At 45.4% G+C, this 26,196-nt stretch overlaps 1 protein-coding gene across 1 annotated transcript; it reads left to right on the top strand.

The window, feature by feature from the left end:
• Positions 1 to 1,021: 1,021 nt before the first annotated feature.
• LOC110473801 (copine-1) lies at positions 1,022 to 26,196 on the top strand. The gene is given in 13 exon segments (XM_077787062.1): positions 1,022 to 1,070; positions 1,289 to 1,417; positions 1,909 to 1,953; positions 1,955 to 2,101; positions 2,858 to 2,921; positions 10,597 to 10,679; positions 10,770 to 10,799; positions 10,802 to 10,834; positions 12,037 to 12,089; positions 23,863 to 23,996; positions 24,909 to 24,947; positions 25,496 to 25,557; positions 26,134 to 26,196. Coding segments are annotated over 10 exon segments (738 nt in total). The 5' UTR covers positions 1,022 to 1,070; the 3' UTR covers positions 24,929 to 24,947; positions 25,496 to 25,557; positions 26,134 to 26,196.

Below are 26,196 nucleotides of genomic sequence, written 5' to 3' on the forward strand. Positions count from 1 at the left end.
GAGTGTCAAACAAAGTTTTGCCGTTGTCTGCGCCTATGTGAGTCTATGTGAGATGAAAGCTGGTCTGGTGGAATGATATGTGTCAGTAAAGAAAAAACTTGATAGCTGTGACTTGGAATACAAGAAATGTATTTATTAAAGTCAGTGGTTTCTTTGTGAATCTTACTTGGGGTTGAATTGATGGCTTCTGCCAGTAGTTTTAACAGCTGACCACTAGAGTTCTTCAAACAAGTTTTTTAAAATATGCTGGTGTTAAACCAAGTGATGATGATGACTTTGACTGAAAGCTGCACAATGATTGCCTTTGCCTAAAGCTTTGCTAATTTTCACTGAGTACTGGTTTTTCCTGCCACCATCACTGGAGCACCTGATTGCCACACACTGGTGTACTAAGTGACTTTGTTAACATTTGTCCAGGATAAATTGCTGACTGGGATGCCCAAGGGATTAAATATTGTACAATAAAAGCTGATCTCTTTGAGTTAAATATATTCACCCTGCAAGTATGAGGAAGCCATGGGGTACTTGGGCACTAAAAAGCCAAAGCAAGTATTTCCTTATTTTCCAGACTCAGAAGAAGAAGCTTCTCTATTAAATAATCCCATTTCAAACTCTAGTCATCAACTGTCCAGTCTCTGTAATATTTTGGTGCTTGAAGGTTTATCTTCTAATTCAGTTTTGAGAATTATAGCTGTTCCTCAAACAGAATGTTTGCAGTTTAATGTCTAATAAAATTTAGTTATCCCCTGTTTGCGGGATGATGTTATGGCGTTTTGGAAGCCAGCACGGCAAAAGCACGAGGTCTCCGTGGCTCCCGTGGGTGAGCAGGGGGTGCTTTGGCAGTGCTTTCACCGCGTGGGGCCACTCTTTGGCGCGGGGCGGCGGCTGCGGCTGCGGCGCTGGCGGGACGGAGGTCCCGGTCCCTGTGCAGGGCTGTGAGCGACGGTCCCGGGGCGGGGACAACACGCCCGGCCCCTTTGTAGAAACCTGAGGCAGCAGCGCGCACCGAGGCAGAGGGAAGGGCTCCTGCGAGGGGAGCCGGAGCAGCGGGGATAGCCTGGTAGAATTAGGTGAATTCAAGAGCCGAGGGGCGAGGCGGGCCGCAGTCGGTGCCCGGCTGCGCGGAGGTACCGCGCTCCTCCGCGCCCGCCTGGCCCGGGGCGGGCGGTGCCGCGGAGCGCCGGGGGCCGTGGCGTGGCCCCGCCCCGCCCGCGCGTGCCTCCGCTCCGCCGCGCCGGGGGCACGCGGGGTCCGGGCCGGGCCGTCTGACGGTGTGCTCTGCCCGCAGATGGCCGCCTGCGTATCCCGGATGGAGCTGTCTGTGGCCTGCCGGAGCCTCCTCCACGGGAACTTGAGCTCCAGGTCGGACCCCCTCTGCGTCCTGCTGCGGGACGCGGGCGATGGCCGCTAGGCTGAGGTAAGAGCGGCCTGTGGCCGCGCGCTGCCGATGGCTGTAAACATGCTGAGTCTCCCCTTTTCCATCCCGTAGGTCTTCCTGGCAGGTGTATGACATACTTAATTCAGATTTACGGTTGGTGAGCAGTCCCATTACCCACACTCAAACCTTCAGTGTTTTCTTTAACTGCTGACTTGTTTGCTCATAGTTGCATCCGGAAGCTCATTTGCCTGTAACGATATGACTTGCCCTAAACCACGCACTCCAGAATACATTGTTTCAGCAGTCTTTCCCCCCTAGTTTTCAGAATTTTCCCATACAATAGTGTTTTTCAATGCCATTTCCTTTCTTGGTGAACCATCGGTCAGCCCAGTTTGTCACTGAGCACGAGGCATGGTCCAGGGTATGTAGCCTTGCTGGTGCCCGTGTCCATCTGGTGCAGGTAAAAAGTTGTGTGGGAGAATATGGGCTTCTTACTCATTGTCAACAGCTTTGCTCCCGTGTTTGTGCAGCTAGATCGCACAGAAAAGTTCAAGAACTGCCAAGACCCTGAATTCTGCTGGTTGTGAAAGAAAGAAGCTGGTTGTGGACTACTACTTTGAGAAAGTGTGGAAACTGAAATTCAGCGTGTATGATATTGATAGCAAGTCCTTTGATTTAAATGATGATTACTACCTGGGAGGGATTGAGTGCACACTGGGACAGGTACGTGTAGACATGTTAAGTGATGTACAAAATAGCAGCGAGAGTTGGCTTTATTATGAAAAATTATGTGAAAATCTGCTTTGTCAAAGGCTTCAACAATATTCAAATTTGAAAACACTGTTAAACATGTTTGTTTGTGTTACCGTTGAATGTTGTTAGAAAAATAATTATTTTGATCACAAAGCAAAGGTTAGAAATACATGTATTTTGTAATTAATTGGTTAACTTAGGAGGCACTTGTAGCACTAAAGGCAGTCTAGGAGTAAGGAAGCATGGTGCCTGGAGGTCTCTCATGGAATTTTCTTTGCACAAAGTGACCATCAGGTAGTAAATCGGGGGAAAATAAGGCTACTTGAGATTCTGTGTTCATTTCCTGAGAAGGGGTTTGTATAGCTTTGTAGGAGGAGAAAAGTGGGATTCATATTATTAAAGAAAGACTTGATAAATTAACTAGTATTTTAAGATTTAGTAGCTTTTTGGCTGCTTGTGATGGCAATGCTTCTTGTGTCTAAGAGGTAGCAAAAGCAGGAAGCTAAAGTCAAATTTGGACACATGTTTGTGGGCACTGTTTCCTGGATAGTGAGAGAAGATGATTTTCAGGCTGTTCAGGAACACAAACTAATGGCTGTCACTGTTGGAAATACATTTAAATAGTTTTAGAACTTTTATGAGAGGTTGAAGACTTTGCACCTGAAGAGTAATTCTTTCTTTAATGATAATTTTATTATCTGTCTTCTAATCTGAGGTTGTGTCCAGCTCAGCGTTCACCTGACTGCTGGAATTGAAGCAGGGAAAGCCAACAGGAAAGGGCACTATTACGGTAGGTAAGGTTTTTGTTTGAAAAAAACTCTTTCAATATGTTGTCTGGGATAAAGTGGCTTTTCTGGTTTCTTCTCAGTATATCTTCAAACGCTATATTTATAGAGGAGAGAGTTATTTAAAAGAAACTACAGTTCATGGACAAAATATAGCAAAACTCTGTGACTTCTTTTTTACATTTTTCCCCCCTAAATTTCAGAGATTTCATTAGGTACCAGGGTTGTATACCTGCAAATTGAAGCCCAAAACTTGGACAAAAAGGTAATGATTTAAAAAAAAAAATATCTTGCATGCTTTTCTAGTAGTTACATTTTGTACCTTTGGCCAGGAATCTCTGTGTTTGCAGACATTCAGCTAAGCTGGTAATCTGTTTGTGAGCAAAGGCTTTGCTGTGTTTTGTGTTTTTTACAGTGGAATAAGTTGGAGATACAATTTCATGTTGAAGTCCACAATGTCAAACTAGAAACTCAACTGCCAGGTTTAGGTTTTAAGGTATTATTTTGGCTTTGGAATAGTCTGTATATGAATACAAATCACTTATATAATTGTCTCAAGTGAACTGATACTTCTATATTTTTGTTAAAGAAGAAAAGGTGGAAACTTAGGTGTTCTGACCAGACCAATACAGTGATTTAGTCACCTAACTCTAAGTTAGCAAAATGATGTGATTTATAGGGACAAAAGTTGTTTGAGGAGATCTCGGAATTGGAGCTGATACATGCTGATCACTTACAGAGTGCAGCAGTTTTAAAACGGAAAATAAAAGTGAGGAAAGAAAACTAATGCATAGTTTTTTTGACTTTGTTCTTTTTTGAAGTATTGTCTACTATTTAATTATTTCTTTACTTATTTTGGTGAAATATAAAGGAGGCTGATTACTTCTTGGGTTTTGTGTGAAGGATTTCTTAGGTAAATTTGATCCAGTTCTGGAGTTTGACAAGCAGAGCGATGCTGGAGCATGGCAGCTTGTGTACAGATCAGAGGTAGAGAAGCAGGAACTTCTTATAATATGAGGGGAGCTGGACTGGACAAACGCAGATCGAGCTAATGTGGTTAAAGCTACGTTCTCCATTTATTAGTGAGAAGATGGCAGTTTATATACACTTCCTGTGTATATAACTATATGTTTACAATTTACAAAGGCACTCTCATTGGCAAGCTAACATTGTTTACCTTTGCCTTAAGGTGGTCAGGCTTTTCACACTGCAGCTCTATCCTAATTCACACTCAGATAGCTCATTACTTTGTGGTTACCTTAACATAATTTCTAAGTGCGCTACAACTAATTTCTTACTACGCAAAAGGCTTTCAGGGCCTCACAAGGCCCATATCTGAGGCCTAGGCTGGAGTAGCTCAAATCTCATAACAGACATAAATCATGCCCTCTCTCTCTCAGAAATTCTGCAACAAGGTAGAATTTCCGCACAATGTTTTCCTTGAGTTGGTCAGACAGCTTATTCTTACTCAAAGTGAGAGTCCCACTCCTACTCATGCTTTGCACCAGTTTTTCAGAGAAAGTATCCTATAAAAAGGTATTCTGCTCACTATGGCTGCAGCAAATTGTTTATTTGCTGCCTGGTGACTGGATGGAGCTACCTGAGTAAGGAGTCTGATCACAGGCAGCAAGTGAGAAGAGGGTCTCTCTTTCTTCTCAATGGTGTTGAGCTTGGCTGTAAAATTTAACTTCACTGAGAGCATCAAGCTTTTATTTCTTGCAGAGCTGTTGCTTGGCCATTGATAGGTGCCAGGGTTGAACTGGTTGAGGCTTAACTTGAGGTTCTTAGCTTGCCATGAAGAGCCCCCTTGTCATCATTCCTAGTGAGTTGCATGCTGTATTCCTCATGTGACATTATGCTGTCATGTTTTTAAGGTCATCAAGAACAATTTAAATCCATGCTGGAGGAAGTTCAGTTGTTTCCTTGCAGACTTTCTGTGGTAGAGATTTTAATAAACCTGTCAAGGTACAGCCTTTAGAAATTCTCTTTGTTGTTCCAAGTCATCCATTTTCTGTTGATGCTAACTATGAGTTATCAGGTTGTCTAGTCATATTTAAGTTATTAGATTGCCCTTCTAGAATTGTAGTGCGGCAGATAAGTGATTATATGTCTGTCTTAAAATATTACGAGTTGTCAGATTGAGAAGTCAGCAAATGCAGAAGTGACACAATTTCCAGTGGTTAGGCATAAGGAGAATTGTAACTGTTTTTTTCAGTATTCTGGCCAGGGTTTCAAGTTGAGCTTTGGTGGTGATGTCTTCTTTGATTGGGTGGTTGGTTGGTTTGGGTTTTTTTCATTGTGGCTTTCTAGCACTGTTTCGAAGTTAACTGAGAAACTTGCAGATGTCAGACAAACTTAAGTGCCTTGGGATACTAACACAGAGAGGACTTTGAGGTATCTTGTCAGATTTATCCACTCAAGAGACTGGAAGGTTTTCCCAACTTTTTTTCTATTTGTTTCAAATAGAAATTTAGTTTTGAGTCAGAACTGCATTTCCCTGTATATTATAACTAATTCTCTGTGGCCCTGGCTTGTGGAGGTGTAGCAGAACAACTACATCTTTTAATGTGTTTCTACAAAAGAAAATCTGATAGCAACTTAACATGTTAATTTTTCTTCTAAGCAATACATTGATAATTTAAAGGCATTTTAATCCATAGATTGTTCTGCATGAGTATTAATTTCTATCTACTTTTCTAACACCTAAATGCTTCACATTTGCAGAATTTTACTTCTTCATCCTCTGAAGAAATCTCATGCTGAAAGTTTGATTTGGAAGATTTAGCAAAATGCATGCGTGCTAATGTTATTCTTTGTGCGGTATGGTAGTTCCTAATAATTATTGAGATTATTAACCTGGAAATAGGTGTTCAGGTGTTGTCTTGGCTTACAAGACAAGTGTCTGCCAAGGAAGGTGGGAACCATCCTGGGATGGAAAATATGACCCACTTCCCTCCAAATTATTGTAACTTTGAAATCACAGGGCTTTCAGGCAAAGATACGGGCAAAGGAATAGCAGTTCGTTCCTAGCGTGTGTGTGCATAGCCAGGCAAACAAACACCAAGCCCGGCAGCGACAGCGAGCAGAGGCAGAGACCCGGCGCCAGCCTTCTCCCGGCTCAGCCCCTTCCCCTGCGGCGCAGTTCCGGGCACAGCCAGCAGGGGCGCCGCTGGCTGCCGGCCGGGCAGGGCGGGGCGATGATTCCCCCGCGGCTGCAGGGGGCGCTGTGGCGCAGCTCGGCCGCCTCTCTGCGCACGGCAATGGCGGCGGGCTGGCGGAAGGGATGGAGAAGGGGCTTCCTTTGCAAACTCACAGGAAGCAGCCAGTCCCTGCAGGTGTCTGCCACTCTGGGTGGCAAGCTGGACTGTAGCAGGAACCTCAGAACAGCAGGCTGGAACAGCAGAGGTGAGCAGACCCCTGTGTAACTCCCTGTGACAAACAAAGTGTAGCAAAAAGCCTGAAGCTGTGGCAGAAGCAATGGGGGTACCGCAGTGGCAGCCAGGATCCCACAAGCAGCTGGGAGGTGCTCCCTCCAGAAGGGGAGAGGGGTCCTGGGTTTCCCCTGAGGCACCCAAATACTTGAGAGTCTGTCCCAGTGAGGTCGGTTGTTGAAAAGGTCCCAATTCAATGGCTGCTCTTACGAGCAGAGGCTCACCCAGGGTAAGGAGAAGCAGTGAAGGGTAAAACTCCGCAGTGGTGAAACCTTTGGGCAGCAGCAGTCAAGCACCAAACCACAGCCAGTCCAGCACCAAAACCACAACCATGACCTCTGATCCCAAGAGTGAGAGTACGAGAGAGGGCTGAGCCCAGGCCCTGGCCCCCAGCTAAGTCTTGGTATCTCTATACTTCGCGAGAGAAAATCCCCTCCAGCTACCAAGCTCACTCCCCAGCTAAAAGACTGCAGCCAGCTACACCCCCTGCCCCTTCCTCCCCATCTTGGCCACATCTTTTGTCTCTCTTAGGCAACAAATGGGAGAAAAATTCCTTGAGAGAAAGAAGAAAAAGGAAAAATCCAAACCTCCAACAGGTGTGCTGGGCTTGTTGATAGCTGGCAGTGTTCTAAGTGGTGTTTGTGAGCTCTTACTGGTGGGGAATCAACAGTCTTGGGTCAGAAGGAAGTAATCTTCATTCAAAAGTGTGCAGCAAGCATATAGAGGAGGTGACTAAGAGGTGTATATTGTCATTTGTTAGAACTGACATGACATGGTTTACACATGATGTTTTGTGGGGCTATATTTGCTATAGCCCAAAAATATTTGTTTTATTATTTTGTTTGGTTTGATTTTTAGAAGCTTTCTGTGCTTTGGAATCTGCTTCAGAATGAACTAGTTCAAAAGGATAGCTTTTTTCTGTTAGTTCATTTAAGCCAAAATTCTTGATGCATGGGCAGATGATACCCGTAACATGCTGGGGAAGTTCATCAGAGGAGTCTAGACTGACACTCAGGAGTTTCACTAACAACACTGTTAATATTGCACTACTGTTTTAGTTTTAATTTGGAATTTGTCCCTTGAAACCTATTATTTGAGGCTTCCAAAAATTTACCTAGGAGCCATTTTGGTGTATCTTCTAAACAACTTTGCCAGCTCTGTATGAGGATTACATGCTTAATATGTGTGTGAACATAAATCTTTTGATCAAATGCTACCTAGTATTATGGCAATTCTTTCTTCATTGTGATTCAGAGTGATGTTTTCCTTGTTCTATGTTAGGAACCGCTCATATTTGTGACACAGGCTAATCTTTGTGACAGTTTTATGAAAAATAAGTGAAAGCAGCGGCTCAGCTCCGTAGTTACTTAAATGGAAACAGCAAATGTAGCAAATAGAAGCAGCAAAATAGAAATTTGTAGGTGTTGGTATTCACAGGTTTCATGGCATATACACAAAAGCAAAATAATTTTCTATGGATTTTGGAAGTTTCTCCTGTAGACGAAAGGGGCCTTTTCCTTGCTGACTGTATTTCATGGCTTGTAATGAGTACTGGAGAGTTCATTTGCAAAGAAATAATAAATAATCTATACAGTGTCCTGCAGTATTGGATGGTTTTGTTTGCAGCAGCACCACTCTTTGGGCTGCCTGCAGTGAATCTTGGCCTGTCTTAGAAAAAAACCCTTATAAAGAGAGGTTTGTTTTAAGCCATACCATGTTGTGAACCAATAACTGAACTGGTCCTTGGCATGGGTATGAGGGGAGTTGGGAGCAGGAAGGAGGGGAGACAAGGTGTGTGGAGATGGCAACAGCTGGATTCCCTGAAGTTCTCCAGGTGTACTGGCATAAAGGAGACCCTTCACTGGGAGTCTGCACCCAGGCTTCTGCACAAGAGAAGGCCTTTCTGGCATGATCCAGTCACTTTTGGGTGATGTGCAAACATCAGAATTGTTGAGAGAAGCCGAGTAAAGTTCAGGCAGGAGGGGTGGGAATTGCTTCATGGTGGAGTGTCTAGATGAGAAGAGCAGAAGTGAGGTGGGAAGGATTGGGGAGAAGGGGGAACAGTCTCTGAGGTATCTTTTGCCATTAAGACACTGAAGGATGCCATGGTGCTTCCCATTTAGGTGTCTAGATTAAGCCGTAATTCACCTGACTGTATGTATGGGTTTTCCACTGATACTAGTGGAAGACCCCCAGCAGATCTGAATAGTCCTTTAAAGAACTCTGTGTCAAATTCAGATATCTAGCCATTGAATTTGACATCCTTATCCGGGTGCTACCCATGGGTTCATCTTGTCCCATTGTCCTTAGGAGAAAGCTGTCACTGTGGTTTATACTGGAGTAACATCAACTTCTTGATTTCTAAAGAGAGATCTCAGAGAGTTCCTGAATCTGTGTGGCATGTGAGCTTCAGAGGAGGAGGAGACAGCTGCTTACAACTGTCCCTTAGTTGACTGCTTCTGGAATTACTTGTGTTCTGCAGTTGAACATGTTAGAAATGCTCCTTATTGGTGATTTTGTGGAGAACTATGACACCATGTTGCTGTAAACCAATTATTACTATATTTTTATTTGTAAATGCATTGCTATTTTGCATTATCTAGTTCTGTAGCCTTCATTCTGACATAAAAATTACTGTTTATTAATAAAGTATTTATAATTTGGTTGGTATAAGATGCAGAAAGAGACAGTCTTACTCTTCCATGGAAATTAGAATTTCCTTGTAAATTGGTACTATTGTTGGACAGAAAAAAAGAGCATGGCTTAGATTTAAAGTTTTAATTTGCTTGTTCCCATTACCCCAGTTGCATATCTTGTCCTGAATGACCTCACATTGACACATTTGGATTATGAAATGTTGGGGAGTTTTAATGTTTCTTTTAAATTTTTATTTATTTATTTAACCTCTTACATTTAAATCAGGGGAAGATTTTTTTTTTTTTAAGCTTACACCTGCATACTTAAATGAGTGAGGAAGTGAACATGTTCCTCTCTTGAGATTCACTCTGGCTGTGTGGCTCCTGGGTTTCATAGTGATGTGGCCAACATCCCCAGTCCTGATGGCATGGAGGAGTTCAGCATTGATGCAGAGCTGTCAGACAAGAGATGGGGCAGTGAGCCGTGACCAGTCTCCCTAATGCAGGATGCCTGCCCATTGCCTGCTTCCTCCTCCTTTCAGGTGCAGTGTGCAGATCATGACAGTGATGGCTGACATGACTTGATAGACACTTTGGAAACTACCCTGGCACTTGTGCAGACTTGTGCAAACCAGGTACTGGCTCCCTGGTGAGCTTCCTCAGCCCCTGCTAATTTATTCCAGATTTCAGGCTTTCAATCCCTTTCTAATATTGAGCTCAGACATGCACGTTTAGTTGTTGCCTCCAAATAACGTGTATTTTTGTATTACTAAGCCAACATTTAAAAAGAACAAAAACTGGTGTGGGAATTAGATTTCTTTGTTTTCTTTGGGTTCTGTTACCATTCCTATTTCTAAAAATATCCTTGAGCCTGTTGTCCGCTGAGCTACTTGTCCCAGCTGTTCAGCTTGCTTTGGCCTCTACTGAGTCAAGTGAAAATAGAATTGCTTGTTGGTGCTGTAACAGATGAGTCCAGAAGCACAGCTTGTCTCATATAATGTGTGTGCTGGAGCTGGTCACCCTCCTGAGCATTCTAGTCACCTTGCCAGCTAACAGCAGTCCTTCCAAGGGGCACTTGTCTTGGTCATCCAGTCTAGAGTAAGTTGAGTCACATGCTGGTGGTGCTGGTTTTGGTTTGTTCGCAGTGAAAACCTGATATCTCATTCTCCTGGAGGTTGAGATTCACCTGAATTGAGGCAGCTCTATTTGCACACAGGGCGTAGCCCAGGACTACTCCGGCTGCCAGCCAGCTTGATTAGGCATAGTACAAAAGTGGGTGGAAGGTTCTTGCCTTTTTTCTGTCCCTTGTGAATTCAGAACCAATGCAAATGGATCCAAGCAGGGAAGCACTGGAAACCTATGGCCTAGGCTTTTTTAGCCTCCCCACTCTGAGATTTTTGCTTCCTCTGCCCAGTGCTGGTGGCAAAAGCACCCTGTTTAGTTTGTCAGATCGCAGCCAAAGTAGTTGCAGACCTTTCAAAAATAAATTTCTTAATTCTGCTGGGTATTTTGGTAACTCTGAAATTGTGGGATGTCTGACACTGTCTTTTTCAATAATTTGCTCTCCTATAAAGGCGCGTTTTGGAATTTGCTTCTGTGCTTGCTTTCTGTAGGATGCATTCATCCTGAGAAAAAACAAAATAAAAAAACTACAAAAACTCTGGCATTATTGTTTTAAGCCATAAAATCCTGCAAGGTAAGACAATTTTCGTTGGGATTTTTTGCTTTTTTATTTTCTGATCTTAGTGAAATGAGTACATGTTACAATGTCTTTCTGTTCCTCTAGATTGAGACAGGTTATTAATTTCTGGACTTCTGGATGTGGTGGGAGGCTGCCATATTAACTTTATGGTGAGTTGTTACTCAGTGCTTGTATTGGTAGATGACAGGACAAAAGCAGTGAGGTTGTGTTCAGTACTTTTATTGGCAGCATGAGTGACTGCAAATGCAGTATGAATTTGCAGTGATGAAGTCTGCAAAACACTAAAGGATACTGTATTTTTGCTTTTTGTGATGAAGTAGCACTTTAATGGAGCTAGGGCTTCTTAAAGTTCTTTCAAGCAATTGGTTCAGTTTGTCAGTAGAAAGGATTGCTATGGCTTAAAAATACCTGTACCTAAGTGGCAAAAGGGGTGCAGACTTGTGTGCATGTCCCTGTGTAGGGCTGCTGTGTGCCTGGGAGGAAAGGAACTGCGTGAGCCTGAGCTAACCCCCTGTTTCTGGATATAGTTTGTTCTTCTAATTTGTTTGTGCTGACATACCAGTGACTTGCTGCCATCATGTTGCCTGCTCAGGTGGGTGTAGACTTTACTGCCTCCAATGAAGATCCCATGTCATCAGATGCTCTTCACTACATCATCCAGATGGGATAATTGAGTACCTGATTGCCATTTGGAGTGTGGGAAGTGTAGTCCAGGATTTATGACACATATGTAATGATCTTGACTGATCTAGTCACCATGTCAAAAATGTGACTAGAACAGCTTGTTCTAGCCCTGCACTGTATTAATGATTGAGGGGCTACTTTTCCTTGGGAGATCCCTTTAGGAGCTGCTACTGTTTCCTCTTGCTTCTGTCAGTGCTAGGGAAGGCAATGGCAGCCCTTCATAATTTGGCATATGTGCTTGGCTTGTCCCTTCTGAGTCCCTTGATGCTTCAGCTGGGCGCTGATCCCTTGTTGCAGATGATGCATTGCAAACATGAATGTCCTATTTGGTTCAATGGGAATGGACATTGGCAGCAATGGGAGTAGACATGTTTATCTGCTTTGTCCTGTGGCCAGGCTGGGATTGGTCTGGCTTTTCTCTTGCTTCTTTGAAATCTCCCGAGAGTCCTGTGGGGTGCTGCACTGAGAGAAATTAACTCTTAAGCCTAAGCCTGAAACCATTGGATACCTGCTGCTAGGCCATGGGCAGCTAGATGATGTACCAATTTTTTGTGGCAGGAATTCTGCCTTGTTCTCAGCTACTTTTGGTGAATAAAACTGAAGAGTGAGTTTATCACAGAGTTGCTCTTTCTCATTTTTGTTGTTTCTCATTTTTGTTTACCAGCAGCAAGCTGTTTTCCTGCATTTGGGTTTGGAGCTCAGGTTCCTCCTAGCTGGCAGGTAGGGTCTTCACAATGCTCTGCCCTTGCTCTGTCCATGTCTGTTTGTAATGTCCCATTTCTCAAGGTATCTCATGAGTTTGAACTTCAACCCCAGCAACCCTTATTGCTAAGATGAGAACACCTCTTTATAAATAATGTCACTGATTGGGGAAGATGTTTGAAATGCTGTGTTTATTTCATGACTGGTGGAAATCAAATGCAGCACCGAGACATGGGGCAAATATAGCTTTACTCTCACCTTGATGCTGACAAAAGCAGATGTGTGTTGATGCAGATTCCTGTGCAAGCTCCATAACCTTCAGTGAAGGGGTCTAGATTTAATTGATTGTTAATCTGTACTAAAATTTTTAGTACTTTGCTTCAACTTGGTTATTTCTGCTGGGTTACAAGTGCCAGTGGATTCAGCTCAGCCCTGTGCCTGTGCTTTTTAAGATTCCTCTGGAATCTGCCACCATCTGCCGAGACTGTTAGAAACCAGGGTTTCTTCACCAGCAATGTGGATATGTTTGACTGCTCTCTTTTAAAGTTTGTCTTAAAAGCTTGCTTTTTTTTCATAGCCATCTTCTTCAGAGGAGGTGGTTTCAGGTTATATTTGGTTTGTAGGGCAACATTTTGGCAGTGGGGGCTACAGGAGTGGTTTCTCTAACAAGCTGCCAGAGGCCTCCCTGGTATCTAATGGAGCCGATGTTTGCCAGCTCCAAGACAGACTCATCACTGACAAAGACCGAGCCCATCAGTGATGGTGGGGTAATAGATTTTAGAAGTGGGGAAAAAAGCCCTGTGTGGCAGCAGTCAGAGGGAAGGAGTGAGAATATGTCAGAGGATCAATACTAGAGACACCAAGGCTGGTAAAGAAGAAGGAGGAGGAAATGTCTCAAGCAGATATTCCCTTGCAGGCTGTGGTGAAGACCATGGTGACACAGCTGTGCCTCTTGAGTCCATGGGGGAGAAAATACCCACCACCAGCCCATGGACGCCCTTCCCTGGAGCAGTCTGTTTCTGAATGAATGCATCTTGTGGGAGGGACCTACACAGACAGTTCATTAAGATCTCCAGTTTGTGGGAAGGACTCATGGGAGAAGTTTATTGAGCATTGTTTCCTGTGGAGGTGACCCTCTGCTGGAGCAGGGGAGGAGTGAGGAGAGACTTTCCTCTGAGTCAGGAAGGAGCAGCAGAGATGACATGTGAACTGACCACAGTCCCCATTTGCTGTGTCACTGCGGGGGAAGAAGAGAGAGAATTTTTGGGAGTGAATTTGAGCCTCAGGGGAAGATGTTTTCAAGGTTTAGTTTTTACTTTTCTTCATCCTATTCTGATTTGATTAGCAACAAATTCAATTGATGTCCCCATGTTAAATCTGTTTTGACTATGACAGTGGGTGCTGAGCAATCTCCCTGTCCTTATCTTGACCCATGAGTATATTGTATTTTCTCCCCCTTCTCCAGCTGAAGGGTGGGGTGATAAATGGCTTTGATGGTTATCTCATATCCAGCCATGGTCACCCCTGCTATATTTAAGGGCAGCTCCCAATGCTAGATCATGACCTTTAAAGGCTGAGATATCTCAGCATGCTGTCACACAGAATTGTTTTTGAACAAGCTTTTTTCTCTGATCTTAGGCCAACAAAAAGTGGTATTAGATATTCAGTGCCAAAATCCAAGCATTTCTTCTCAGTTCAGCCTTGTCTGCCTCACTGAGATCTGGGTCTGTGGTCTTTTAGGGTCCTTGTGCAGCAGTTTTGAGTTGGTACCATGCTAAAACCTGATGATGGACAATGTAAACGACAGTGGCAAATGAAGCTGCATTGATACAAGCCAGGAATAGGCCAATTTAGATGGATCCATGGAAGAGTATGTACCATCTAAAATAGGACTTTCTATTTTTTTTTTTTTTTTGTTAACCTGAAGAAAGCTTTTTGCATTAAAAAAGCCCTTAGAGATTGCCATTTCTTTTACAGAAATGGTTGAGTCTTCAATCAGGGATTGTTTTCTAACTTCTGCAAAAGAAAATGAAAAGTTAGTGTTCCCAAGAGCATCTGACCTTGTCTAATTAGAACATAACCAATTAAACAAGTTAAATTGACAAGGAAAAATAAACACAGTCTTAAGCATATCTTTGCTAGGTTATTTTTCCTGCAACTTCATAGAATCATAGAATGGTTTGAATTGGAAAGGATATTGAAGATCATCTAGTTTCAAACCCCTGCCATGGGCAGGGAGACCTTTCGCTACATCAGGGTTGCTCAGAGTTCTATCCAGCCTGGCCTTGAACACTTCCAAGCAAAGGGCAGCCACAATTACTCTGGGCGACTTGTTCCAGTGCCTCACCACCCTTACAGCAAAGAAGTACCTAATCTAAACCTACTCTCAGTTTGAATCCATTCCTCTTTGTCCTGTCACTACATGCTCTTGTAAAAAGTTCCTGTCCATCTTTCTTGTAAGCACCCCTTAGGAACTGGAAGGCTGCAATTATGCCACCCCTAAGCCTCCTATTTTCCAGGCTGAACAAGCCCAATTCTCTCAGCCTTTCCTCCTAAGAGAGTTGCTCCATCCCCCTGAACTACCTGGTGGGCTCCTCTGGACTGGCTCCACCAGGTTCATGTCTGTCTGGCACTGAGGACTCCAGAGCTGGATGCAGCACTGGATGCAGGTGGGACCCCCACCTGAGGGGACTAGAGGGGCAGAATCCCCTCCCTTGACCTGCTGCCCACACTTCCTTTGATGCAGCCCAGGACATGGTTGGTTTCTGGGTGCCAGCACACACGGCTGGACGTGTGCAGCCTCTCATCCACCAGCACCCCCAAATCGTTCTCATCAGGGCTGCCCTCGATCTGTTCCTGCCCTAGTCTGGATCAGTACTGGGACTGATACCCAGCCCAGGTGCAGCACCAACATCTGTCCTTGTTAAACCTCAGGAGATTCTCATGGGCCACTTCTCAAGCTTGTCCAGGTCCCTCTGGATGGCCCTGTCCTTCAGGTGTGTCATCTGCAAACCTGCTGAGGGTACACTTGTTCCCTTCATGTACAACACTGGTCCCAGTACGGACCCCTGAGGGACCCCACTTTTCATGAATGTCCATTGGGACTCTGAGCTATTGAGCACTACTCTCTGGATGCAACTGTCCAACCACTTTCTTATCCATCTAACAGTCCACTCATGTCTTGGTTAGACAAGACAGGAGTCTGTGAAAGAGGGCAAAGCCTCCTGTACAATGGAGAACGGCAAACCCCCCTCCCCCTGAATTACCAGGATCTTTAAATTAAAAGGCTCTCAGGCAAAGATATGGGAGTGGGAGTAACAATTCTTTACTAGGAGAAAACTGGACAACAATTTAAAAAAGGCAAATGCAATCGGTACAAACAAAACCAGTGAAAGAAAAAGTCTAGAACCTGAGGATTGCCAGTATCAGGTTTGCTGGGACAATTGCTTTCCCTTGCAATAGTTGATGAGTTGCAGCTGAAGTGGTGATCTTTAGAAGGGTATAATTTTCCTCTGAAGATCTGGTGGCAGTGGGGGCCGGTCTTCCTCTGCGCCGGGGTTGCCTCTGAGCTCCGCTGCCGTCGCCTCCGCGCGCCGGCTGCTTCGCTGCGAGTGCCGCCGAAGAGAGAGCGAGAGAGAGCTGCTTTCCTCGGGAATCCCGCGCAGAGAGAGAGAGAGAGCTGCTTCTCTCGGAGTCCCGCGAAAAAGAGCGAGAGCTGCTTCCCCCCTCTGGGTGGGACCCCTCACGGTGTTACATTTTTTCAGCCCTTCATTAAATCAGTCAATGGTGTATAAACAAACCATTGCCTCTACAGGACAAACCATTGTCTCTGAGAGAGATAACAAAAACCTGTCCAACCGGTTCGCCTTCGACAGATGGCAAATGGAATACAAGCTTATCTTACAACCCAGGACATTATCCACCCCTTATTCTATTTCCATCTGCACACCATGAAATCTTACACCCAGTTCTCTCTTAAGACCAAGTTTCCCTGTGGTACACAGCGGGTCTCCCCATCTTCCTGCATTACCCACCAAGTGTAACCAGGTCCTTGAGCAAAGACAATCCCACGAATGGGTTGGTCTTTGCCTGAGGTGGGATTAATCCAAACAGTTTTCCCTAAAATACCTTTCATATGTACTACAGGGACCTTATCTCCATCTACTGCGTGTAAGGGTTCTGACTGAGCAGGGCCAGCTCGATTGACAGACCCCCGGGTGTTGACCATCCAGGTTGCTTTTGCCAGGTTAATTTCCCAGTTTCTAAATGTTCCCCCACCAAGTGCCTTTAGGGTAGTCTTAAGGAGTCCGTTGCACCGTTCAACTTTGCCGGCAGCTGGAGCATGATAGGGAATATGATATATCCATTCTATACCATGTTCTCTGGCCCAGGTGTTGATAAGGCTGTTCTTGAAATGGGTGCCGTTGTCAGACTCAATTCTCTCAGGGGTGCCGTGTCTCCACAGGACTTGTTTTTCCAAGCCTAAGATGGTGTTCCGGGCAGTGGCATGAGGTACAGGGAAAGTCTCCAGCCATCCAGTGGTGGCTTCTACCATGGTCAGCACGTAGCGCTTGCCTTGGCGTGTCTGGGGCAGTGTGATGTAGTCAATCTGCCAGGCCTCCCCATACTTGTACTTGGACCACCGCCCACCATACCATAGGGGCTTCACTCTCTTGGCCTGTTTGATGGCAGCACACGTCTCACAGTCATGGATAACCTGGGAAACACTGTCCATGATCCACCCCTCGGTCTCGTGCCCACTTGTAGGTGGCATCTCTGCCCTGATGACCTGAGGCATCATGAGCCCATCGAGCCAGGAACAACTCCCCCTTATGGTGCCAATCTAAGTCTATCTTTGACACTTCTATTTTTGCTGCCTGATCTACCTGCTCGTTGTTCCGGTGCTCCTCATTAGCCCGACTTTTGGGGACATGGGCATCTACATGACGGACTTTCACCGTCAGCTTTTCCACCCGAGAGGCAATGTCTTTCCATATATCAGCAGCCCAGATTGGCTTTCCTCTACGTTGCCAGTTGGCCTTCCTCCACCTTCCCAGCCAGCCCCACAGAGCATTGGCTACCATCCATGAATCAGTATAAAGGTAGAGCTTTGGCCACTTCTTTCTTTCAGCAATGTCCAGAGCCAGCTGAACGGCCTTGAGTTCAGCGAGTTGGCTCGATCCACCTTCTCCTTCGGTAGCTTGTGCAACTTGGCGTGTGGGGCTCCATACGGCTGCTTTCCACTTCCGGTTCATCCCTACGATGCGACAGGAACCGTCAGTGAAAAGAGCGTAGCAGGTCTCCTCTGCTGGTAGTTGGTTGTATGGTGGAGCTTCTTCAGCCCTTGCCACTTGTACTTGCTCCTCATCATCAGTGAGACCAAAGTTTTCACCTTCTGGCCAGTTCGTAATTATCTCCAAAATCCCAGGGCGATTCAGGTTTCCAATACGGGCGCGTTGAGTGATGAGGGCAATCCATTTGCTCCATGTGGCGTCAGTGGCATGGTGGGTAGAGGGAACCTTTCCTTTAAACATCCACCCCAGCACCGGTAGTCGGGGTGCCAGGAGGAGTTGTGTTTCTGTGCCAATTACCTCCGAGGCGGCTTGAACTCCTTCAAAGGCAGCCAAGATTTCCTTCTCTGTGGGAGTGTAGTTGGCTTCAGACCCTCTGTAACTTCGGCTCCAGAATCCCAGTGGTCGGCCTCGAGTCTCCCCAGGCACTTTCTGCCAAAGGCTCCAAGACAACCCATGGTTCCCGGCTGCAGAGTAGAGCACATTCTTGACCTCTGGTCCCGTTCTGACTGGGCCAAGGGCTACAGCATGAGCGATCTCCTGCTTGATCTGGGTGAAGGCTTGTTGCTGCTCAGGGCCCCAGTGGAAATCATTCTTCTTTCGGGTAACCAGATAAAGAGGGCTCACAATCTGGCTATACTCAGGAATGTGCATTCTCCAGAAACCTATGGCACCCAGGAAAGCTTGTGTTTCCTTTTTGCTGGTTGGTGGGGACATAGCTGTGATCTTGTTGATGACCTCAGTGGGAATCTGGCGCCGTCCATCTTGCCATTTCACTCCCAGGAACTGGATCTCTTGGGCAGGTCCCTTGACTTTGCTCTTCTTGATGGCAAAGCCAGCTTCTAGTAGTATCTGGATGATCCTCTCACCTTTCTCAAACACTTCTGCCGCTGTGCTCCCCCACACAATGATGTCATCAATGTATTGCAGGTGTTCTGGAGCCTCACCCTTTTCTAGTGCAGCCTGGATCAGTCCATGGCAGATGGTGGGGCTGTGTTTCCACCCCTGGGGCAGTCGGTTCCAGGTGTACTGCACGCCCCTCCAGGTGAAAGCGAACTGAGGCCTGCATTCTGCTGCCAGAGGAATGGAGAAAAACGCATTAGCAATATCAATGGTGGCATACCACTTTGCTGCCTTGGACTCCAGCTCGTACTGGAGTTCCAGCATGTCCGGCACAGCAGCGCTCAGCGGTGGAGTCACTTCATTTAAGCCACGATAGTCCACAGTCAATCTCCATTCTTTGTCAGATTTGCGCACAGGCCACATGGGGCTGTTGAAGGGTGAGTGGGTTTTGCTGACCACCCCTTGGCTCTCCAGCTCCCGAATCATTTTGTGGATGGGGATCACGGCATCTCGATCCGTCCGATACTGCCGGCGGTGCACTGTCGAGGTCGCAATTGGCACGCGTTGTTCTTCCACCCTTAGGAGTCCTACTGCAGAGGGGTTTTCTGACAGTCCAGGCAAGGTGTTCAATTGCTTAATGTCTTCTGCCTCTACAGCGGCTATTCCAAAAGCCCACCTGAGTCCCTTTGGGTCTTTGTAATATCCGTTCCGGAGGAAGTCTATGCCTAGGATACACGGAGCATCTGGGCCAGTCACTATAGGGTGTTTCTTCCACTCCTTCCCAGTCAGGCTCACCTCAGCTTCCACCAGAGTCAATTGTTGTGATCCCCCTGTCACACCAGCAATGGAAACAGGCTCTGCCCCCACATGTCCCGATGGTATCAGAGTACACTGTGCACCAGTATCAACTAAAGCATCATATTTTTGTGGCTCTGATGTGCCAGGCCATCGGATCCACACTGTCCAGAAGATCCGGTTTTCTCGTGCCTCTCCCTGGCTAGAGACAGGGCCCCTCTAACACTGGTTATCATTCCTTCCCTGGGCATACATACTAGAGGTCCCTTCAAGGGGGTCTGACAGATCGTACCCACAAGCTTGGTCACGGGAGGTTGAGGCTACCTTCACTTTGGTGGAACTCCCCCGGTTAGAGTTTCCCTCCTTGAGTTGACGGACCCGTGCTGCCAGGACAGAAGTGGGTTTCCCATCCCACCTCCCCATGTCTTCCCCATGGTCACGCAGGAAGAACCACAGATTAGCCCTTGGGGTGTACCCTCTCTCTCTAGCTGGGGATTGTTGGGTGCTGATTCTGGGGCCTGTGACTCTCACGGGTGCTGTATTAACCTTCCTTATCTCCTCCCTCATCTCCTCTTTAAACTCCTTAATCACAGCTGAGATATGAGCCTGCATTGGGCCATTAATCATACTCTCATAATTCCTAAGTTTGTTGGCAACAGAACCTATTGTCTCCCGGTGGGTGTCAGCATTGATCGTTGCAATGAAGGTGGCGTATTGAGATGGCCCAAGATTTGCCAGACTCCACAGCATTTGTCCCGTACACCTGACCTTGTCAGGATCATTATTGTGTCGTCCATCCCTCCCAAAGAGTACCTCCAATACTGCCACTTCTCTCAGCTGTTGGATCCCTTCCTCGAGGGTCTTCCAGCGCATTCTATGATGGTGCTCTTGCATTCTCTCTCTGTGGATAAACCTCTCCCTGACACTCATTAAGAGCCGCTCCCAGAGAGAAAGGGACCCTGGTTCCCTTACAAAAACCTGATTTATACCCGAGTCCTGGGTCAAGGGTCCCAAGTTCCTTGCCTCACCACCGTCCAGCTGCACGCCTGTACCCATAAGATCCCAAACCCGGAGTAGCCAGGTAGCATAAGCCTCACGCCCTCGTCGCACAATGTCTTTATGCAGATTGCGAAGACTTTCGTACGTCAGGGACTCGGTGATGATAGCAATCTCTGGCTCCCCTGTGGGTTGTGAGGTTCCTCCATTCCTGTCCCTATCTGCAGGGTGCTCTGCTTTCACCTTAGACTTCCTTGTTTCTACCGGGGCCACTGCTGCTGACCGTGACTGCCCTTGTGGTTCAGCTGGAACCTGGACAGTTGTAACATTAGTGGGTTCCACAGCTGTACTATTAGACTGTCCCTCCTCAAGGCAAAGGGCCGGTTTCTCACCAGCTGGGGAAATGCACTCCTTCAGCATCTCTCGTATCTCCTTAACCAGAACCCTCACCCAATCTGGGCGGTTCATTTCTGAGGTGGGCTGTGGGGCAGGGTCAGGCTCTGGAGCAGCAGCATCTCGAGTCTGTGGTGTAGGTGTGAGGGTAGTTATCCAGGTTAATCTTCCCTTATCTCTGAATGCTAAATATAACAGGACTATCAGCAACACCACCCATTGTATGGTATCATTAGCACTTATAAAGGATCTTAACCCTTTGAGAACTGGTGGAGCAGACCCAAAAAGATGGTTAAAAGGTTGAGAGAAAGTTTGCCCAGGTGCTATTTCCTCGCAGTAGGTACCGTTATTAAAGTAACCCCAAAAACATACAGTTAACGTGTGATAGCTATGAATCCATGTACCTGCCTTCCAGAGGAAATTAAAGATCCATGAATTCCTCACCCAATTAACCCAGAAGCCAAACTTGATAACAGACACCGTAGCCTTAGTTATAGGACCCATTTTTAGATAAGGGTCTGCAAATGGGAAAAGTATAGCTACGATCACATGCCACCCAAACCAAGGTAAACTAGACCACATGGTGATGCTGAAGATGTTTTTACACACAACAAAACCAAATTACTTAAGAACTGTTAATCCTTTTTCCCTCTCAATGCCCTCGGGCCTCACGTTGATGCGCCAAATTCTGTCTTGGTTAGACAAGACAGGAGTCTGTGAAAGAGGGCAAAGCCTCCTGTACAATGGAGAACGGCAAACCCCCCTCCCCCTGAATTACCAGGATCTTTAAATTAAAAGGCTCTCAGGCAAAGATATGGGAGTGGGAGTAACAATTCTTTACTAGGAGAAAACTGGACAACAATTTAAAAAAGGCAAATGCAATCGGTACAAACAAAACCAGTGAAAGAAAAAGTCTAGAACCTGAGGATTGCCAGTATCAGGTTTGCTGGGACAATTGCTTTCCCTTGCAATAGTTGATGAGTTGCAGCTGAAGTGGTGATCTTTAGAAGGGTATAATTTTCCTCTGAAGATCTGGTGGCAGTGGGGGCCGGTCTTCCTCTGCGCCGGGGTTGCCTCTGAGCTCCGCTGCCGTCGCCTCCGCGCGCCGGCTGCTTCGCTGCGAGTGCCGCCGAAGAGAGAGCGAGAGAGAGCTGCTTTCCTCGGGAATCCCGCGCAGAGAGAGAGAGAGAGCTGCTTCTCTCGGAGTCCCGCGAAAAAGAGCGAGAGCTGCTTCCCCCCTCTGGGTGGGACCCCTCACGGTGTTACATTTTTTCAGCCCTTCATTAAATCAGTCAATGGTGTATAAACAAACCATTGCCTCTACAGGACAAACCATTGTCTCTGAGAGAGATAACAAAAACCTGTCCAACCGGTTCGCCTTCGACAGATGGCAAATGGAATACAAGCTTATCTTACAACCCAGGACAACTCATCAAGTACATTTCTCTCCAGTTTAGAGAGCAGGATGTAGTGGGGATCTGTGTCAAAGGCTTTATGGAAGTCCATATAAATGACATCTCTGTCCCTTCCCTTGTCTATTGAGCTATGCCATTGTGCAAGGCCACTGGGTTGGTCAGGGAGGACTTGCCCTTGGTAAAGCCATCTATGGGTCCCATAGACTTAAGTACATTCACATACCTCAGGTGATCACACACCTGATCTTTACTTACAGTGGGAGGGACTTTGCTCCTCCAGTCCTCATCCTGCTGTCCATCCACTCAAGAGTTATGGAAAGAATTTGCCATTGAAGACTAAGGCAAAAAAGCTATTGGGTACCTCACCCTTCTCATCTGTTGTTACCAGTTTTCCAGCATTGTCAATCAGAGGCTAACAGCTTTGAATTTTCTTTTCTGGTTAATGGGCCTGTAGAAGCCCTTCCTTTTACTCTTTGCCTTCTTTGTCAGGTTCAGTTCCAGCTTCACCTTGGTCATCCCTACACAACCAAAGTTTATATTCTTCCTGGGTGATCTGCCTTAACTTCAGCTGTCTATACATTTGTTTCTTTCCCTTTAGTTTGACCAGCAGTTCCCTACTCAGCTATACTGGTCTCTTGCCTTCCTTGCCTGATTTCTTGCTCCTGAGATTGCTAGCTCTTATGTTCTATAGAAGACTTCCTTACAAATCAGCCAAGCTTTATTCTTCTCCCTTGTCCCTGAGGGCAGTATCCTAGAGGATCCTACTGACTGTCTCCCTGAAGAGTTGGAAGTCTGCTTTCCTAACCTTCAGGGGCCTAATTTTACTCTTACCTGACCCATATTCCTCAAGATTGCCAATTTCACCAATGCATGATCACTGCAGTGCAGGTTGCCTCTGATCTTGATGTTCCCAGTTAGCTGCCTTGTGTTGGTGACCAACAGATCCAGTAATGCATCCTCTCTGGCAGGGCTGTTGATTACCAGGGTCAAGAAGTTGTCTTCCATGCATTCCTGGAGTCTCCTGGATTGCCTACAGCTCACTGTGCTACTTTCCCAGCAGACATCAGGACAATTGAAGTCCTCCAGCAGGACAAGACCCTCCTGTAGCTGGAGCAAAAGGTTTCATCATCAGGCTCCAGGCAGCCTGTAGTGGACCCCAACCATGAAGTTCCCTTTCTTGCCTTGGTCACTTAATTTTTACCTTCAGGCTTCCTGTCAGATTTTTACCCACATGGCTGCTCTTCACACTCAGTCCACCTTTTGCTATAGAGGGCAACCTCTCCACCTCTCCTTACTCTCCTGTTCCTTCCTGACAGCCTGTAGCCATCAATAGCTGTGCTCTAGTGACAGGATTCCCCTGGGTGTCCCACCAACTTTCAATAAGGGCACAAAGTTGTAGCTTTCTAGGAGCACCAATGGCTTCCAGGTCCTCCTGTTTGGTGCTTGTGCTCTTTACATTGGTGTAAAGCACTTAGCTGGGCTGTTGGCTTTATTGCCTTCCTGGAGGAGCACTCATCATTCCTTTGAGATAATTTTCTGCTGTTTCCCTTTTGGCTTTTATTACCATAGGAATCCCTGGCTTGGCTCTGTAAGTGTGCAAGTGTGTTCCGGTGATAACTCACACACTTCAAAGTCAGCAGGGTCTAGATGCACTTTAGCTGGGTTTTTGATTTCATGCCCAATGCTGGCATGCCAGCCCTAGGCTCATGTCTGCCAAGTCTGGTCTTGTTGCCTTCCCCCTTCAAACCTAGTTTGAAGCCTTCTCAGTCAGCCCTGCCAGCTCAAAAGCTAAAATCATGAGCTTTGTGATGTTAAAGGCACAAAGACTGATGTGAAGAATTGTAGAATGGGGAAGAAATGTGCAAATCCAATCTCTGCAGCTGTCCACTGTTTTCATCTCTGTGCTTCCTGTATTTCCTGTTGTGCTGCTGCTTATTTTTCCTTCGGGAGTTCACAGCTGTGTGAGTTGTTTCTGGCTATGCTGTTTAGTAATGCTTATAAAATAATGACTGGAGGAATTGTGGGCTCTTGTGGCAGCTTTCCTTCCTTGTGTTGTAGGGATCCAAGGAATAGTGTATGCCTACTGCCATATTCTGCCACAGATCCAACTCTACGGGCCAACCAACTTCTCTCCTATTATAAACCACATGGCAAGGTTTGCAGCACACTTGCTGCAACAAGGAATGGCTGCAGTGAGTGCAAGGTCTTTACTGTGGATCTGCTTTGGGCTGATGTTTCTGTTTTCCATGTTGATGGTTGAATAGAATGGAATAGTAAATTGACGTTATCTTCCCTCCTTTGAATCACAACTTTTTTCTTCTGTTTTCAGCCTACAGAGAGCATGTTGATGCTCTCTTGGTACATACTGATATGAACCTATACTGGGTAGACACATTAGTTTCATTGCTCAAGTGATACTAATTTCTCTCGCAGTTTGCTGGAACTGTACTTAACTGTTGCATTGTTTAGGGGTACTGTGTTGGCTGTTCAACCAGTTGGACTGAGGCAGCAGTTGCCTCACCCTAATCTCTCTTACCAAGCTCTGTCGTCTGTAGGGCATGCACATAGAACAGAGTTTTGTGCCAAATAATTTTGCTCTCAAGAATGTTAAGAAAAAACTTCTAAGATGCTACCAGAGGGCTTGACTATTCGTCCCACTATAGTGGCATGGAGTCTGAGAACTCTTCAATCGGTGTGCTAATTGCAGAACATCTGTGCTTCCCTATGGTCATGGACTCGCTTGCGTGCTGCTGTGGCCATGGTTGCTGTTGAAATTTTACTTCATTTCTTTAAACTTCATTAATTTTGCTTAAGAATGAAGGACTTGGTGTCCTGATAGATTTTAGCTGATTTCATTTTGACAGACCAATCAGAAAGAATTTTGATATACACTGTGCTACTTGTTTTATCACCTAGCTGTGTCAGTATTTTTGGTGCTACTTAATGTTTGTGTGTATATCAAATACATTTCCCACACTGTGAGGCACTTGGGCTAAGGAGATCGATTTCCTGCATTTCTGAGGGTATTTTTTAACCTTCCCAGCACTTTGGGGAAATCTTCCTAATTCTCGTAATGTGTTAAATATCTCTACTTTTTCTTTCAGATTTAAACCTACCCATTTAAATAAAGAATCAGCAATCAGGTACAGTAATTTGTGTTGACTGTGTAACTGCATTGGAATTGGAAATTCAGTTTTTTCTTCTTTTCATTGTGTTTGCCTCCTTTTAAGTCTGTAAATAGCTGTTATAAAACAGCAGTTGGTCATTTCAGGACCAGATATGAAACTTCAGCTTCTGGAAAATGATAGACATTTTAAACATTTAACCACACTCTAAGGCATTGGTTTGAGGTACTCCTTTCTTTCTGGGAAAGCCATTCTTCCCTTCATGTTATCTCTAGAATGTCTCATGTTATTTATCACTGTTGTGTTTTGAGATTTCTAATACTTCTCATGCTTCTAATTTAAATTGTTGATAAAAAAAGAACAAAGGCTTTTTGAGTTATACTGCGGGGATATTAAATATCTCTAGCCTTTGTGAATGCCAGTCAGTAAAACAGCACTGATTCACAGTAAATCAGTGAATTTCGTTTGCAGCTGTGTTTCTTTAGTAGTACTTTTTGTCTCTGGTACTTTTTGCCAATTGATGTAATTCTTTATAAATTGAACTTAATCCTTTCTCTTTTTTCTAGTACAGAGAATATTGGATGTGCACAATGAAAATCATTAGGCATAGGAAAAAATGTGAATGAAAGTAAGTTTCTTTGATGTTCTGGTTTTGTCTCATGCACAGCAACATTTGATTTCTTTCTTAGCATAAGGGAGTGCTCTATCTGCCTTCAGTGAGCTCTGGTGTTGAAATACCTAACTGTATGCTTTCTCATGTTTTTTAGCAATACTTTATCTTGGTGATCATCACAGGTGGAGGGATCACTGATCTAGACCAAACTAGGCAAGCCATTCTTAATGCCTCTAAGCTGCCCATGTCCATTATCATTGTTGGTGTTGGTGAAGCCAATTTTAAAGTAATGGAGTTTCTTAATGGAGACAGCAGTGTTCTAAAGCCTGTGACAGGAGAGCCAGCTGCATGGGACATTGTCCAGTTTGCCAGTTTGCCTTACCAAAAGTTAAAAAATGTATGTTTTTTTATTATTTTTAATTCAGAAGAGTCCAGTTGCCAGGATGTATGCATCCTAAAAATGACCATGATCTTGACAAGGCAGCAAGCAGCTGTTGGCTTCTGTGTTCAAAGCTGTGTCTTGCTGTCTTGCAGTTCTTGAGAGCCTTCATTGTATAATTGATTTCGCCTACTGTCTCTTGGCTATTGCAGGATTAAAGGGGATGTTCTCTGTCCTGGGATACAAGCATTTAGGCAAAGAACTGAGATCATACT

Source organism: Lonchura striata, chromosome 17 (assembly GCF_046129695.1).
Source record: "Lonchura striata isolate bLonStr1 chromosome 17, bLonStr1.mat, whole genome shotgun sequence".
Lineage (NCBI taxonomy): Eukaryota > Metazoa > Chordata > Aves > Passeriformes > Estrildidae > Lonchura > Lonchura striata.